The 14,839-nt window shown below is 54.1% G+C and overlaps 4 protein-coding genes across 4 annotated transcripts; 1 reads left to right on the forward strand and 3 right to left on the reverse strand.

The window, feature by feature from the left end:
* Window positions 1-179: 179 nt before the first annotated feature.
* CABS01_04616 (ubiquitin-conjugating enzyme) lies at window positions 180-2,479 on the reverse strand (the record flags this gene model as incomplete). Its single annotated transcript, XM_060537987.1, has 6 exons — window positions 180-449; window positions 533-892; window positions 1,163-1,201; window positions 1,275-2,161; window positions 2,251-2,345; window positions 2,433-2,479. The coding sequence occupies 6 exons, from the start codon at window positions 2,477-2,479 to the stop codon at window positions 180-182; spliced, it is 1,698 nt and encodes a 565-aa protein (XP_060389649.1).
* Window positions 2,480-3,167: 688 nt separating this feature from the next.
* CABS01_04617 (uncharacterized protein) lies at window positions 3,168-4,021 on the reverse strand (the record flags this gene model as incomplete). Its single annotated transcript, XM_060537988.1, has 2 exons — window positions 3,168-3,684; window positions 3,864-4,021. The coding sequence occupies 2 exons, from the start codon at window positions 4,019-4,021 to the stop codon at window positions 3,168-3,170; spliced, it is 675 nt and encodes a 224-aa protein (XP_060389650.1).
* Window positions 4,022-9,635: 5,614 nt separating this feature from the next.
* On the reverse strand, window positions 9,636-10,295 carry CABS01_04618 (uncharacterized protein; the record flags this gene model as incomplete). Its single annotated transcript, XM_060537989.1, has 1 exon — window positions 9,636-10,295. One exon carries the CDS (start codon window positions 10,293-10,295, stop codon window positions 9,636-9,638), a length of 660 nt encoding a protein of 219 aa, XP_060389651.1.
* A 442-nt stretch (window positions 10,296-10,737) lies between these two features.
* CABS01_04619 (uncharacterized protein) lies at window positions 10,738-11,034 on the forward strand (the record flags this gene model as incomplete). The annotated part of the gene is made up of 1 exon (XM_060537990.1): window positions 10,738-11,034. The coding sequence occupies one exon, from the start codon at window positions 10,738-10,740 to the stop codon at window positions 11,032-11,034; it is 297 nt and encodes a 98-aa protein (XP_060389652.1).
* Window positions 11,035-14,839: the final 3,805 nt, after the last annotated feature.

Consider the following 14,839-nt stretch of genomic DNA (forward strand, 5'->3'; position numbering starts at 1 on the left):
GGCGTTGTGGTGCTTGGGACACTGCCTCAAGGCCATCATCGTCATCGAATGGCCCAGGAATAGCATGTGAAACGAACTTATCCCAAGCTGGTGGTCCTGATCGAGATTAGCAAGTCTTATTCAATCTCGAATCCAGACTCACGATGCGCTTGTGGCCGTCCGCTAGGTGAAGAATGTTCCTAGCCACCATTCTTCGAACGAGGCATCTTCCCGGTCCCATGGTTCCCTCGCTTCTTCCTCACAACGAGTGACTCGCCAAACGGTCCCGGGACACCGTCTACACCCTCGTCAGTCTCGGCAACTGATCGCGAGCCGCTTGCATCTCCTCGGGACTCCCCTCCAGAACCACGCCCGAGTCTCTTGAGAACCTTGAGCGGCTGCGGGACTTCGGGACCGCCCCTCTCCGATCCGTCCTCCGCCTTGTTGGCGAGAAACTCCAGCTCAAACGACTGGCCCTCGAGGGATGCCATGTCTCGGGCGGCGGCTGGATCTGGACCGTGGTAGTAATGGCCTGTTGGGGCACCAAGGCTACCTCGTGGATGCCGCGCTGGATCGAAGGTGTCGGCGTGTCCTGGTACGTCCTGAGACTTTCGAGATCCGGCCACGAGTCGGCGTAGCGTAGCGTGTTGGTTGCGAGGCTGGTGGTGGCGCTGTCGTTCGATTTGACGCGTCGGAGGCCGAACCAGCGTCTCGCTGGCTTGGGTTCGATGGCACCGGCTGCGTCCCTGAAGTTGCGTGAGATGAAGCGGGCGGTGAAGCCTGCGATGAGTAGCATGGGTACGACGGTGACGAGAACGATGAGAACTGCGGCTACGGGAGTTGAGAGGCCCATAGTCGAAGCAACGAGACGGTAAGTAATGTACGTGATGATCTGACGTCTTGGAATGATGATCTATTATTCAGGGGCCATTGAAAGGTTGTATGTAGTAAGGCTATGTGGAAGAGGAGAATGTACCTACGCAGGCAAGTCTACATCCCATCCGCTACAGGGGAAGGTGAACGTGCATGCTAGGTGAGCTAGGTAATGTCATGAAGTTTTAGAGGTAGTCGCTTTCAAGCAAAGTCAAATCCGTCATTCCGACGCAGGCACGCCCTGCATGCTTCTACGTTCTTCAGGTGTCGCCGGGCTGCTTCCCAGTGTACGCTGCAAGTTTTCTCTCACAGCGTCCACGTCGCCTTCCTCCATTGCAAGGAAGTTGATCTGTTATCATTCATGGTCAGCAGCCATCCTAGGTCCATGGTTCACGCATCTGAAGAGAAGAAAGGTCACTCACCAGGTCATCACCACCCGACGTCGCCCCGTACAAGACCGCCTCAGACAGGGACGTCGCGATGCCTTTCTGTACTCTATCCTCCCAAACGCCTTCCCAATTCCATTCCCCAGGCTTTCTGGAGACGGAAGGCGCACTACCGATAGGTTTCCTAACAATGGAGTGAACACTCCCGCTGGTGGAAGGCTTCCTCTCAGGCAGCGGAGGCGGCGCCTCCTCCACCTTTTCTTCCCCTTCCGCTTCGCCTTCCTTCTTCTCCTGAGCACCATCAGCAGCCTCTGCCACTTTGTCGCTCTCTTGCTCCTTTTCACTCTTCTCCTGCGGTACCGGATCGCCAGGAAAACTCTTGCCCGTCTGTCGCTGACGTGTCCGCCACGCATGCCACGCGCCGGGGTTTCCCGCAGCTTCGAGAGGCACCGAGTCTAGCACCTTTTCGTCATCGAACGTGCTCCGGATATATCGCAAGACCTCGTACGTGGAGACCTCTCGCCTCGAAGTGTCGAGATACCCAGGCCGTCCTCCGAGAGGCGTCGCCTTTGAGCTCGGCGTCGACGTAGTGCTGGGTGGCTCCCCACCGCCTCTGGCAGGCGTCGCGGGCGGTTGTTGTTGCTGCTGGCCGCTGACCTGTCGGCTCCCCGCGTTGCTTTTGCTGCCCCGCCCAAACCAAGCGGGAAACCCATGTCGTAGACTGAAACCTCCGGGCGGTAGGCGCTCTGCGTCGGTGGCGCTTACCGTGCCGTTGTCCTGAATGTCGGTGGTGTACATGTACGTGGTTAATGGTGTGATTAGGGGGTGGAAAATGTCTGTTGAAAAAGTGACCAGTGGCGGTAGTCGAGGATATGTGTCTGGGAACGAAATCTGAAATCTCAGGATAGCCGTAGCGTAGGGTCCTGCGAATAAGTCTCAGTCTTCTCTCCGTTCTTCTCTTCACTCTGGGTCTTCCTCTCTCATCGTGAATAAAGTCCGGGGGCTTCCATACCGTGCCTCACAAACATGACGCCGGACCATAGCATCGGGTCTCCTGGCGTCAAGCTCACAAAGACCCCCTCCGGACAAGCCTGCTTCAGACCAGCACTAGTGTACAGAGGTTAGCAACTTGCACGCTTAAATCAGACCTCAGGGGGTGACGCTCGATGGGGTCTGGGTTTGGGGGAAACTCACAATTCGGCCAGGAGGTGCTGTCGCCGCAACGACGGCATGCTGCCCATCCGTAGACTCGCCATTTTTTCTTATAAATAAAGCATCAAAAATAAGGGCTTGATGAGGATGAATGTGCCGCGATGAGAGGAAGCCCGTCTTGAGACATTGAACAATGTCTCATTCATGCGTGAAGCAAGGGCGGTCATGAAAAGCGGTAAGAAATTCTGCCGGCCCAAATCCTTATCGTGATAAGTGAAATCTTATCTTATCGGTGATGGCGAGGGCTGTTTTTACCCCACCTACACTGTACGTCACAAGCTACCCCGCCAAAAAGTGTTCACGGCAGGTGTAGCGATCTCGGTCATCTCGGCCGTCGCGTCGGCGTCACTCTTGTCGAGGCTGGCGGCTCGGGCGGAGAGAAATTTCAGTGGATGAGGCGTGAATTACTGAGTTCTCAATTTTCTGTGTATACGAGGGTTCGCGAATCGCAACGTGATTCGGCCATGCACACAACAATGACGTTTGGGCAAAAGGAAACCCCACGATGGCATCGATCCATTCAGAAATAGAGGGGTAAAATTTTGGTCTCATGATCTATTCACATCCGAGAGTTGATATCCCAATATGCAGGTGACTGATGCTCGTCACTCTTACAGCCCTGGCATCTTTGTGCCACGTTTACATGTAGCCCCCCAAAGCAGTGATGCCTTCGAAGGGATGAATAATGACTTGCGCGAGAGGCTTCTTACTGGGCCATTATTTCCCGAGGCGGGCCTCGATCTTGCCCTTCTCCTTCGCCTTGATCTCGGCCAACTCCTCCCTGGTACTGTCGAATCTCGCGTTCACCTGGTTGAAGGGGTTCTCCGGGCTCTTCTCAAACTCCTTTCTAATCTTGTCCTTCTTCTGCTGCTGACGCAGGCCCTGGCCCGAGCCGTCGTCCTCCATCTCCTTGAGCCGACGCTCCTCGAATGCTGCGTACGCCGCCTTGAAACGTCGCTCGGGGTGGCGGTCAATCTTTGCGTTGTTGTCGGAGCCTGTGAGGGAGAGGGCGTCGAGGGCGTTGTCGATACCGGTGGCGTTGAGCGCGGCAAGCGAGCCTCCGCTCTGATCGCCGTCCAACTGTGACAGATCGAGCCCACGTGTTTTCTTGACGGCCGTCTTGTTGTTCTTGGGTCCAGTCCGCCCGGGGGTGTTGGCCTCCTCCTCTTTCAGGAGCGCATCCTTCTCGGCCTTCTTTCTGGCTGCTTCTGCCTTCTTGGCGGCTTCCGCTTCCCTAAAGGATGGATGATGTGGTCAGCCATGGCACTGGGTTGGTTTCCTCTCTGTGGGGTACTGGAGATCTCGAGAGATGGGGAAACGTGATGCATGGAAGCCGGTGGTGTCGCATGTGGGACACCACATCGTGGCGGCCGAGGGGAGGTTGCCGTAACGTTGTTCGTGACTCCTACTCACTTCTTTCCAGCTCCCTTGGCGCCCTTGCCCCAGTCAGCGTCTTCAACGGCAGCCCTCTTCGCGTCCTCGGCAGCGGCCTTCTGTGCAGCAGCATCGGCCTTACGGGCGTTCCCGGCAGCCTTTTTGCTATTCTCACCTGCTCCCTTCTTGCCAGCCATGTTGTCTCCTTGTGATGCTGGGTGTCTGGTTCGGTCACTGGTCGGCGATATGCGCGATATGCGATGCGATGCACGGGTTTGCAACAGTCGTCCGTATGCGTGTGCTTTATGTAAGGTAGTTTGCTTCTCTGTATGGCCGCGTGCGTGGTTCGTGTCTAGTGCCCGGGATGTTGCAGTCGAGCAAGTGGTGCGTTTGAGGGATGTTGTGAAACCCGAGGGGAGATGGGAGAGGGGAGAAAACTAGTTGGATGTCGTTGTCTCCTCCGCAGACCTATGGGCTAAATGGAGAATGGGTAAAGCGGAGCGGAGCGTGAGGGAGGTAAGGTAGCGTAGCGTTGGACCCTCCGTGTTCACTGGTGTAAGGTGGTGTAAAGTAGCTAGGGCCGGTGCGGCGGGCCAGGGATGAATGGGGTGAGGTCGTCAAAAGAAGCTGGCGGGAGGGTGATGGACAGTGTAAAAGCCGGTGATTTGGACGGTACCTGCCTTGAGGTGGGTAGCCGGGTCCTTTTCCAATAAAGGCACCTCGGACTAGTACCTCTTGCAGGTATTGTTTTCAGGCTCTTTTCATCCGATGCAAATTGTGGCTCTCAAGCATTGGATGACCGGGACAGATAGCCTCTACCAGATTTGGAGACGGCGACCAACAGACACGATCGCTCGAGGACTCGGTGCGTAGGTAGCCACAGCATGGCTTTAGGGGTATGCCAGCAGCTACCACCTCGTGTTTTCCAGCTACCTCATTCTACTTCATCTACTCATGTCGCACGGATTCAAATGTCATGTCGAACCGAGGGAGCTGAAGCAGCGAGTGCCTCACACAATGAAGGTATCTCGGTGATGAAATCGCAACCGAGGTACAGTGTCGGTCTTTGTGCAACACACCGTGCGGGCGATAGTGGGGACAGCCCGCCCGTTTGCAAACGTGCGTCACACCATACGACTGACTGACTACCTACCTGACTTACCTTACGGAATACCTACATATTCATTCGAACCTACCTATCCGTATTACTTACCTACCTATACGCATCTATAAACACCTACCTTACCTTATATGGATACTTTCCCTTCAAGCTATTGGCACATGTAAAGTAAGGTAGGCAGCTACATATTATACGCCGCGCATGGCAGCATCGCCTGTCGTCCTCCCCGACCATCTAAATCCTCATTAGCACAGCATTCGATAACTCGCACGCACGAGGCAAGATTGAGTAGGCCGGCATCGATGCAAGTTACTCGCCGTTAGATTACTCTCTTTCTCTCTATTCCTCTCTTTACCGGTCCCTACAAACGGAACGAAAGCCGGATAGCGTCTTCCGTATCCCCCGACCATTGTTTGAACAGATCGAGTCATATCCCTTCGTTCCGCCTGTCCAACGCCAATCTATCCGATCCAGTCCATACATTGGGCATGAAGCGTCTTTCATTGTGCTACTCAAATCAGCATCCCGTGTTTGGTGAGCTTACATTGATGCATGTCTTCGCGCCCCCTTCGCGCCTTCTTCCGCGCCCGCGCACAAACATGTACCAGGGACCTAATCACCACGTACCGAGCTACTCATGCCTGTGCTTTCACCGAGTTGACACATCAGCCACTCAGAGGGAGCTTCGGTGAACATGACCTGCAGTACCCTGCCCTTTTCGGTATCGAGGCCTGCCATCGTAGGTCCGTCCAGTTGTGCCACGTGCCACTTTCTTTCTGGGGGCTTAGAGCTTGCAGGAATTGAGACGTTGCTAAGTCTGGCAGCTTTTCATATGTTTTCCCAGGGTTGTCTTTAGTGACTGGACGATTGACCCTGGAAATAGATCTGTCCCAGGCTCATCGGACCGCGCCTGCGTAATGAGCCCCTTGGTGCTACTGCAGTGTTGCCTCTTCACCACCACAAGCCTGACTCTCTGTCGGCAACGTCAGGAATGGAATCTTCTGTTCTTCTGTTACACAAGAATGCGCATCCATAGTTCGTTGGTTGGTTCCGCAGCAAATAAGTGGGCGATAACCAACCGGAACCCAGCGGTTACATCTACACAACAAAGGTCACACTGTCCTTCCTGGATCATACCCGCTGTGACAGAGTACTAATGGCGATCAATGTACGGATAACGTGCATACGCCCAACCTTTGCATTATGTGGGTTGCTAGAGAGGCAGGCGGATGTTTACCGAAGGTGCGCCCAATGTTATTCTCGGCAAGACATATGCCACAGTGAGTGATGAAGTACACCAAATAGGCAGCATACACGGCATAGGTTGCTGTCTGAACGCTGTGCAGTTAATCCCCTGATGCTTTCTTTGTAAAAAAAAATTCCCTGACAAAATAGGAAAACAGAACGAGTAGGAATATACTAGAGCGCGAGCAGAGACAAATGCGACTCGATTCTTGGAGGTGCAAACGACGGTCCAGCTCGCCATCACACATCTTCAAATCCATTTCAGGTGTCTTCTATCAGTGATATTATGCCGCGTGTCTCTGTCTCCAGGGTTGTCAATATATCACGGCTCCTTGTGTCCACGTCAGCCCTCCGGTCTGACGTGTCCGCGGTGTTGTGGTGCTGTGTCGATGATTGACCACACGGAAGAGCGCCTGGCAAAGACTCCACGACCTTCAGCATCCGGGGGGCAGAATAAGATTCCTGTCGGTACGGAGCAGAAGTTCCAGAATAGTCTCGGATAATTCAAAACACTTTCACCCCTGAGCCTTGTGAAGGGTGGCTCGAAAGCTTCTATGGCCCGGCCCGTCAAGGTCTGTTGTCTAGGGCTGATCAACCGTGGCATATGCCTTGATCTGAACTTCGGTGAGTCAACGGGCGAACCACCCCTTTGAGCAGGGTTCAGAACGTCGTCAACCGTATTGAGGCTCACGGTTCCCTGGGCTGACAATGAATTTTGCTTCGGTCTAATCAGCGGTGTAAGCAAGTAATCACTGGCTCTAGGACCTGGAGTGGGACCCATGGCAGCCACGTATCGCAGCAACCGTAACGTCACCTTGTTGTTTCCCGTGAAGTATTGAGCACAGAGGCATCCGGACGCCCCGGACCCCCTAGTCGACCACGGGAGTGCTCAAGGGCAGTTAGCCACCCATTTGGAGTTTCCAAGGTCAAGCATGGATGCCAAGTTGAGAGAGCAAGGCGACCTTAGCCAGGTTTGTTGCTCTTAGCCGGGCAGCCTGCGGGGATAATTGCACGACGTCTGGTCGTGACAATAGTCGTATGACGTGACGCCATCCTTTCCCCAGGCGCTTGACATCACCTGCCAGGCTTGAAGAATAGTTGTTGAATGTCTTCATATCTGTACACTCGCGGACTGACGGAACCAAGAAGCACGTGTGGAATACGGAGTTGGCCTTCGAACCCTGTTAGGATATAGTTTGAGCCCGGAAATTCCGCTCCTAGGGAGCAGGCTAGGTTGCCAAGTCCCCTTGCTCATCCTGCTGGCTCTGGTGTAGGCCACCCTTGCAAACTCCCAGCTCACGGTGTCAATGTAAGAAAAGAGATGGGCTTGCAGGCGGTGAGAGATCTATGTACAGGGCTGTAACGAGTTGGTAAGTGACATGTCACATATCGATTACGGGGAAAACTTACCAGGGGGGCGCGCGCGCGCAGAACCCAATGTGGGAGTCAAGCTTTAAGGCTTCCAGCCTAATGATTCTGCGGTGGAGAAGCACCCCCTTTCCTAGGTAGACAGAGCGAACCCTGTTTCTGGCGACCTACCGAGCCGGTGAGTCGACTGACCGAAGGTGAGTACGGACTACTTGTTCCTCTTTCATGTGTCTGAACAAGGATTCCTGAGCCGACAGTTGCACAGACTCCAATCATCAGCTATAAGGAGCAAAAAGCAAGCGTTCGAAGAGTGTAACGCCAGAGCTCAAAGGCATGAAAGGTTTGCGGCGAGGGCTACCTAGCCAGGATCAGCTGATGCCCGTGGGTATGGTCAACAACATAATCCATTTCCCTTTCCAAGGTCGCTAACAAGACAAGGCTCGCGCTCCTCCAGCAGATCAGTACTCAGCAGACCCTGCATTATTGTAGATATGAAGCTGAAACTCATACGCCATGTATATCTGCACTGAGGAGTTAGCTGATACAGCTATGGGGACATTGAGAAGCTAGGAGGACAGACACGTGCATCTAATCAATCGTCTTACACTCAAGGTATACTCTCATGCGCATGAGGTGCCACGAATGTTCTTTTATATATATACATATGTATAAAAAGCTAAACTCGCCGTGAGCTGAAGAGTGTGCCTAGCTTATAGTCAACGAAACATCAACTCAATGGGATGAGGTGCATCCAATTCGTACATACCCCAGCTCGAACATTGAAGTAAGCAGCTGGCAAAAAGATTTTGTGAAAAAGATGCGTGCCAACCCTTGTACAATGGAGTCAAACCATAGCAACTCCCCGGCGTGGGCTCGAACCACGAACCTCCAGATTAACAGTCTGACGCGCTAGCCAATTGTGCCACCGGGGATACTCGAAACGAGTCAGTAAGGAAGGGACCTGGATCGTGGAAACCGCGTCGTTTCCGGCGCATATGCATGGCGGAGCTTCGTCACTGCTCAGATTTTGAAAGTGTGCTCCAGGGTTAGGGCGTTTTTGAAGCGGGAACTTGTCGTGGACGGCATCGGGCCGCCCCATAGAAGTGGGTAGTAGTCAGTGCTGCAGACCAAAACTATGCTAACTGCAGCAGCAGATTGCTTGGTCGCATCATGAGATACATCCCACGATGTTGACATTTTGTTGCCAGATGTTGGGACAGGAAGATGACTCAGTCGTCTAGGAAGCACCGGCGCCCTTATTGAAGAAACTTAATACTGACCCGGAGTGATACTGCAAGGGTTGCCTACATTCGGGCCAGGTTTGCGAAAGTTACCAGGCTCGGAATTCGTGGCTCTTCGGTGTGCAGACCAGCCTAGTAGGTAGACATAGCAATTGCGCTCCTCGAGATGGGGGCCTGGGCGTCGTCTGTATGCCCTGAAAAATGGCAGATCGTAACATGATCTGATGGAGAGCCAGTAGATCGAGTCGAAGCAGGAGCCAGCTGCTTACGCCTCAAGAAAGCAAAGCAACTAGCATAATTTGAGAATATTGGGCAGCAAGTGGGAGGGTGCCATGATGCGAAATGGTACCATGTCGGAAGTGATGGTGTTGATTGAGGCAAGCGCCTTCGTGCATCTAGGTTAGAACGTCTGAAAGCGGCGGCAGAAGCCGACCCCAGAAAAGGTATCTCGCAGTCCAACGCCTGAATGTGAGCCGTCCCTCAAGCGTTCCTTTTGTGTGAACGGCTCGGCGGTGATGGACATGATGCATACTGGTGGGTGACGGGGTGGTCTTGGGGTTGTTTGTCGAGGTAGCGTGACCTTTAATTAGCAAGCCAGCAAGCAGTCGAGAATGGGGGCCAAAATGCCATGTTGCCAGTATGCTGTAGCTCGAAGTTTGACTTGACTTCTGCCGTCGATGCAGACGGATGCCGGGGTTGACTGCAGGGATACCGTATACTCACTTCACGGATAAGGCGTTTGATAGCGTGATCAAATCAAGGGATGAACAGCTTAGCTCAGCCCGTATGCAATGAAGTGCGGGATGAGATGCGACTCTGGGCGTGAGGATACTTGGATCAACGGCCGGTTTTCGGTTCGAATGGTTTGATGTGCTTTGGGCACGCACAGTGACAGCCATGCAGATTGGCTAGCTGGCAGGCGAGAGTGGGCGAGTAAAGGTGGCCGAGGAGGGGATTGGGTAGTATCAACACACCGAGTTGACGGTCACTGTAGGTCCCCTTGCAGGTCTCGCAGGTATCGCGAGAGAATGACGGGCCAGCGAGGCGGTAGGCGGAAAACGGCATGCGGCATGCGGCGACATGCTTGATGCTGCGGCCCAAGAAGGAAGACTGATCAGGTGATGTTCTGCGAGACATTAGTTCGTGATATGACAGACGCAGATCACGAGTTACCTGGCAGGACAAAGGTCTCAGCTTATTGACTTTTGCCGAACAGCTGGCCAATGTAGGGATGACAAGCAAGTGCCCATCTTGGCAGAAGCATGGGAAAGAAGAGCGAACGACTGCAGGACAGGGAAGAAGGCAGCCGTCTCCTGCAGCAACTGATGCCCACTGCATTGTTTTTTCCCTTTCTTTCATTTCTGAGCATCTTGAGGCATCGAGATGAGGCGGTAAGCTGCAGGAAGGCGAGAGTCGGAAGGCAGATCGAAGGTCGGGGAGGATTGAGGACTGGTAAAGAATCCCGACTGAGGGTGGGGTGGATCCCACTGAGGGCATTCGCAAGCTGCACCAAGGCCAAGGTCAGCTTGGTCCGCGTTGGTAGAAGATTGCCGAGAAACATTCCCGTCCTCGGCTGTGTCTTCCCACGTAGTTCATGCTGGAAACTGGGGGCACCTGTGGTGTTGTACTAAGGCATTGATCGCATGCGCAGAACGGCAAACGGCTGAAGGGTCAGAATCGAAACACCCAGAACGCCTTTGAACAAGGACATGCGGTCAAAATCATCTCCAGGAATGAAAGTGAGGTTAGGTGAGTTGAGTCGAGGTATTCGCGTGTACTCCGTACCTGGATACCTTTCCAAGTGCTTCGTGCCTGCCTTGTCCACTTACACCGACGTACCCAGTACCCCATGTCTTAGGTAAGCTGGGGGGGGGGGGGGTCGGATCTTGGGGAAAGCCTCGAAGGACTGGAAAGACTCGGGTGGGAAGGAGGGGATGGTATGTACATCCTCCCAGGCTGGGTACCTTTACCGCACCAAAGGTATCCGCACCTCAGCCAAACGTGGAATGAGACTCTGATCTCTGCTTCCCTTCTTTTGTGCTCCTTGCTTTTTCCAAAGGCACATGGCCTTAACGACCCGCGATCTTCGCATACAACGTGCCTTCCTTCTGCTTCGCGCAGCATGATCCCATACATACGAGGCAAGATGCGCTGCGTGTCTACTGATGTTTTTCCTAATCTCAGGCAGGTGTGTTTGTGCAGATTCACTGTCTTGGGCAGGTGCTGCTGCACCTGAGAAAACCACGACCCAGCCATTACCAGCGCCAGCATCAGCTACGCTTGCGTATCTGCATGTTCTATTGTCTGCGTGTCTAAGTTTGTGAGCTTCCTGCCCACAAGAAGAAACGTGTAAGTGGCAGGTCCACCGTCCAGGCAGAAAAAGACCAGTCAAGGATTCAGGACGGGACGTTACGTGCGTACGGCTGGTTCCTAGAGTCTACCCATACTCCCGTCCTTGTCGAACCCGTTGCCTCACCGACTGCATCCAAGTTCGGGACCCCAAAGAGACGCATCTCGGATCGACAACCACGGCTAAGAAGGGAACGAAGTCGTGTTATGCAACAGAGTGAGAAAACCAAACGGCACGACAAAGGCGGGCGGGTCGCAGAGCGGAGGAAAAAGGAAGTGGTCGAGGCGGAGAGAAGAGAACATCTTGGCCCGCAAGGCGGCTTGCTAGGTTGCCAGAGCGGAAAAAGCAACGTTGTCAGTCTCGGTCAACCCTACATCACTCCTCGCGCATCACGCCCACCGCCAAATCTCACCCTTGGACGTATGCTTCCTTTTTCCGCTCATCGATTTCCTTTTCGCCAGCAGCATTCTCCCACCACCGCCTCCGACTATGCCACCCACATCTCACCTGCCGACCACTGGGCGAAACCAAAGTCGATGGGTATCCATACCGCTGTGGTCGGAGCCATTTCTTCATGCCCAAGTCTTGAGTCTCTTGACCGATTCTTATCGGCCCGCACCCCTCAGTGGCCGCCTGGTTGTTGACCCAAGAAAGTCAATCGCCAATCGACACAACTGAGACAGACCCTCCGGATCGACGACAACTGACATGACAGAGAACACAGACAAGACAGCCTGTCAGGACTGAGACATGCCGACCTTGACTGCCCATCAATCAAGCCATCAGGCCCCATTTGGGGCACAACCTACCTGCAAAGCTCAGAGTCCAATGCGACAGCTGATACAAACGCACCTGTAACTTACGCACTACCTACGCAACACTTACACCCAAAGACCTAATCCCCAGGTTGCAGCAGCCGCCTGCTCCAGCCTCCAGCATCGTCTACCCGCTGTGCCCGCTGTGCCCGCTTCGCCGCGCACAACGTACAGCATGACCTCGATGCAAGCATTGGTACATGCAGCCCGCAGTTTCCAGTCAATTGGGACGGGAAGGACGGGACACCACATCGTGGCACGCTTCCGTCCTCTGAGGATACGGATACGTTACGCAACAAAGCTTGGGGCTCCGCTCGTGCTCGCGCCGCCTCTCCGACTTGGAAGTCGTCTCGCCTTTACGCGAAGTGATCACCGTGGGAAATGCGGTCTTACGATTCGTCCGGCAAGCGGGCGTACTCCCCCGTGCTGGATAAATTTGCTGCAAACCACGGGCTTGTTTGACCCTGAAAGTGCTCCTCGCAATCAACCCGGCCGTTGGGTTTCTTGGGAGCAACCCCTGCTATCCTCCCCCACTCAACCCGGGATCCCAGGAGTACCCGTACCCAGCAACCCAGACGACAGGTCCAGCGCCGCCAGCAAGAGATGATACCGCCGGGGGTGAGGAAACTTCCAGAGCGCTGGTCGGCAGGTCTTTTACATTGTCGTCACCTCCGCGTGCGCGGGGCTTTCCACCCGACCGGACTGCAAGTTGCTGCCCAGCGATTAACAGTCGAGCCAGGAGAGAAAGTACGTGAATTCGCTCGTATTATGATCAACAATGCAATACACTCATCTCAACCCATTTACGCTGTTCATTATCAAGCTAGCCGCTGGCTGTTATTGGGCAAAAGGCAGATAATCGGCCTGCCGACCACGCAGGCTGCACCCAAAACACCCGAGAATTGCCTCGTTGCCTCTCTCACCGTCTCGCCAACTATCCGTACTCCGTACACAATACACCGCACCATCCCTGTGGACCGAGGGCAGCAATATTCGTACGCAGCGGGTGACTTTTCAAAACCCACTCAACCTCATTTAGGAAGTGGTAGAGAAGCTCCAAAGGATCCACAGAAGTCTTCGAAGCATCAGCATGGAGACGAAATGGTGGCCACCAGGATCCCTCCCCGGCAAGACCGAAGATGATTCTGAAACCGACGACCAGGAGTCAAGGTTCTATGATCAGCCTTTCAAGCAGGGACTCATCCTGACCTGGCTTCAACTAGCGAGCCCCGTTCCTGACGTTGACAGGTCATGTGGTTGTACAATTCCAAACCGGCCGTCCCATCGGAAGTGAACCACCCCTTTTCTGGATCCCGCCTACACGCGGATTTAGCTAGGCTCGGTCAAGGGAGAACTGGGAGCACATCCCCAGCCATTCGGCTGCTCCCCTTTGATGGGTCGCCAAGCGCCGCGTGGCGAAGGGCTAGGAGACTTTCCACTACCCCTGAGATCCGGTCATCCGGGTCTAGAGAACATTGCGTAAGAGCGAGGATGCGTACTTTTTCGTACCTATACCGTTGGCCGCTCGGACAAGTTTGCAACAAGCTCGTCGGTAGTGCTTTTCGCTCCAGACCAGCGAGTGCAGTGCCAACTCTAAGGATGTGGTACGGATGCTAGTAAGATGAGCAAGCTGTTTGTCGTACGATCTCGAAAATGACAAGTTATGGCGCACTGGACCCCGGAATATTTGTTGTCTACGGAGTACTGTCTTCACTTACAAGTGGGACATGATGCTATCCGTTGAGATCACGATCCTAACCGGGCTGTCGCATCTCCTAGGACCCCGGGTGCAAGACACAATTGTCCAGTATTGATTCGTCCGGAAGAGAACTATTTACCGGCACTCCATTGCGGTGGTGAATCCATCACAACTGCTTGAACGAAGCCGATAGAGTTTGGGCGATTAGGCTGCCCCATCGATTAACGACGTCAAAGTTTTGGTAGAAAGCTGCCAACATCTGGTTGAACTTTGGAGGTCTAGTTGAGCATCACCTGCATGACATACCTACATCCATGATTTGACCCCCCTGCCTGTAGCTAGTCGCCCTCTTCCCCGGACCGGAACTCTGTTTGGCCACAGTTTTCTAAGAGCTCCACGAACTGCTTTCTACTGATGAAGCATGCACGGGACAAGATGCAGCCATCCATCGCATTTTCTCCTTGGTCTGCCGCTCTTCTGTCTACCTTAGGGGAGAAGCGAGTCACTAGGCCCTCTCCGCAACGAATACTCTCCTTGTCGTTTCCTGACGACGGAGTGAAATTTCCTGTCGAAAGATGGATATGATGATAGTCGGCGACGGAGGGCCACGAAAAAAACGGGACCGGTGAGGAGAGAACGAGAGGATACAAAACGGTACCTTTGCACTGATACATTCTCAGAACCAGCTACCTTGCGTTTCGGCACCAGTTCCGGCACTCGCCCGATCAGGGCCCAGAGGAACGGTTGTATGGGGGTGCTTGGACGCTTTACTGGGATTCGATACTGGGTACCCCTGACCTAGCGTGGAAACGAAAGCCAATTTCCCTGATTGTGATGTACCTTGGAGGGGATCACCGCCATTTCGTTTTGCGGGCCGACTTTTGTTGGTGCTCGTGGTAGCTCAGTACGGGTGCTCCAGGCTCAGCTTTCTTCTTCGGCGGTCGACATCACTCCCAAATTGCACGATAACAGTTGCCGCCAGGGCTATGGCCACCTTGAGCCAGGGTTGTTCTGGGTTCACCAACGGCGAAAGCGCGGATGCTATCCGGTCACGCTTTGTTTGGAGGAGAGCAGTAAGGGAAGATGGAAACAGTTCCACGCCGCTGCAACAACCAACCTGCCCAGCACGGCACACCTCTGCGCAGCGCGAGATCGCAGACAATGGCAAACTCTGTTT

Source organism: Colletotrichum abscissum (assembly GCF_030869225.1).
Source record: "Colletotrichum abscissum strain IMI 504890 chromosome Unknown Scaffold_9.1, whole genome shotgun sequence".
Taxonomy (NCBI): Eukaryota; Fungi; Ascomycota; class Sordariomycetes; order Glomerellales; family Glomerellaceae; genus Colletotrichum; species Colletotrichum abscissum.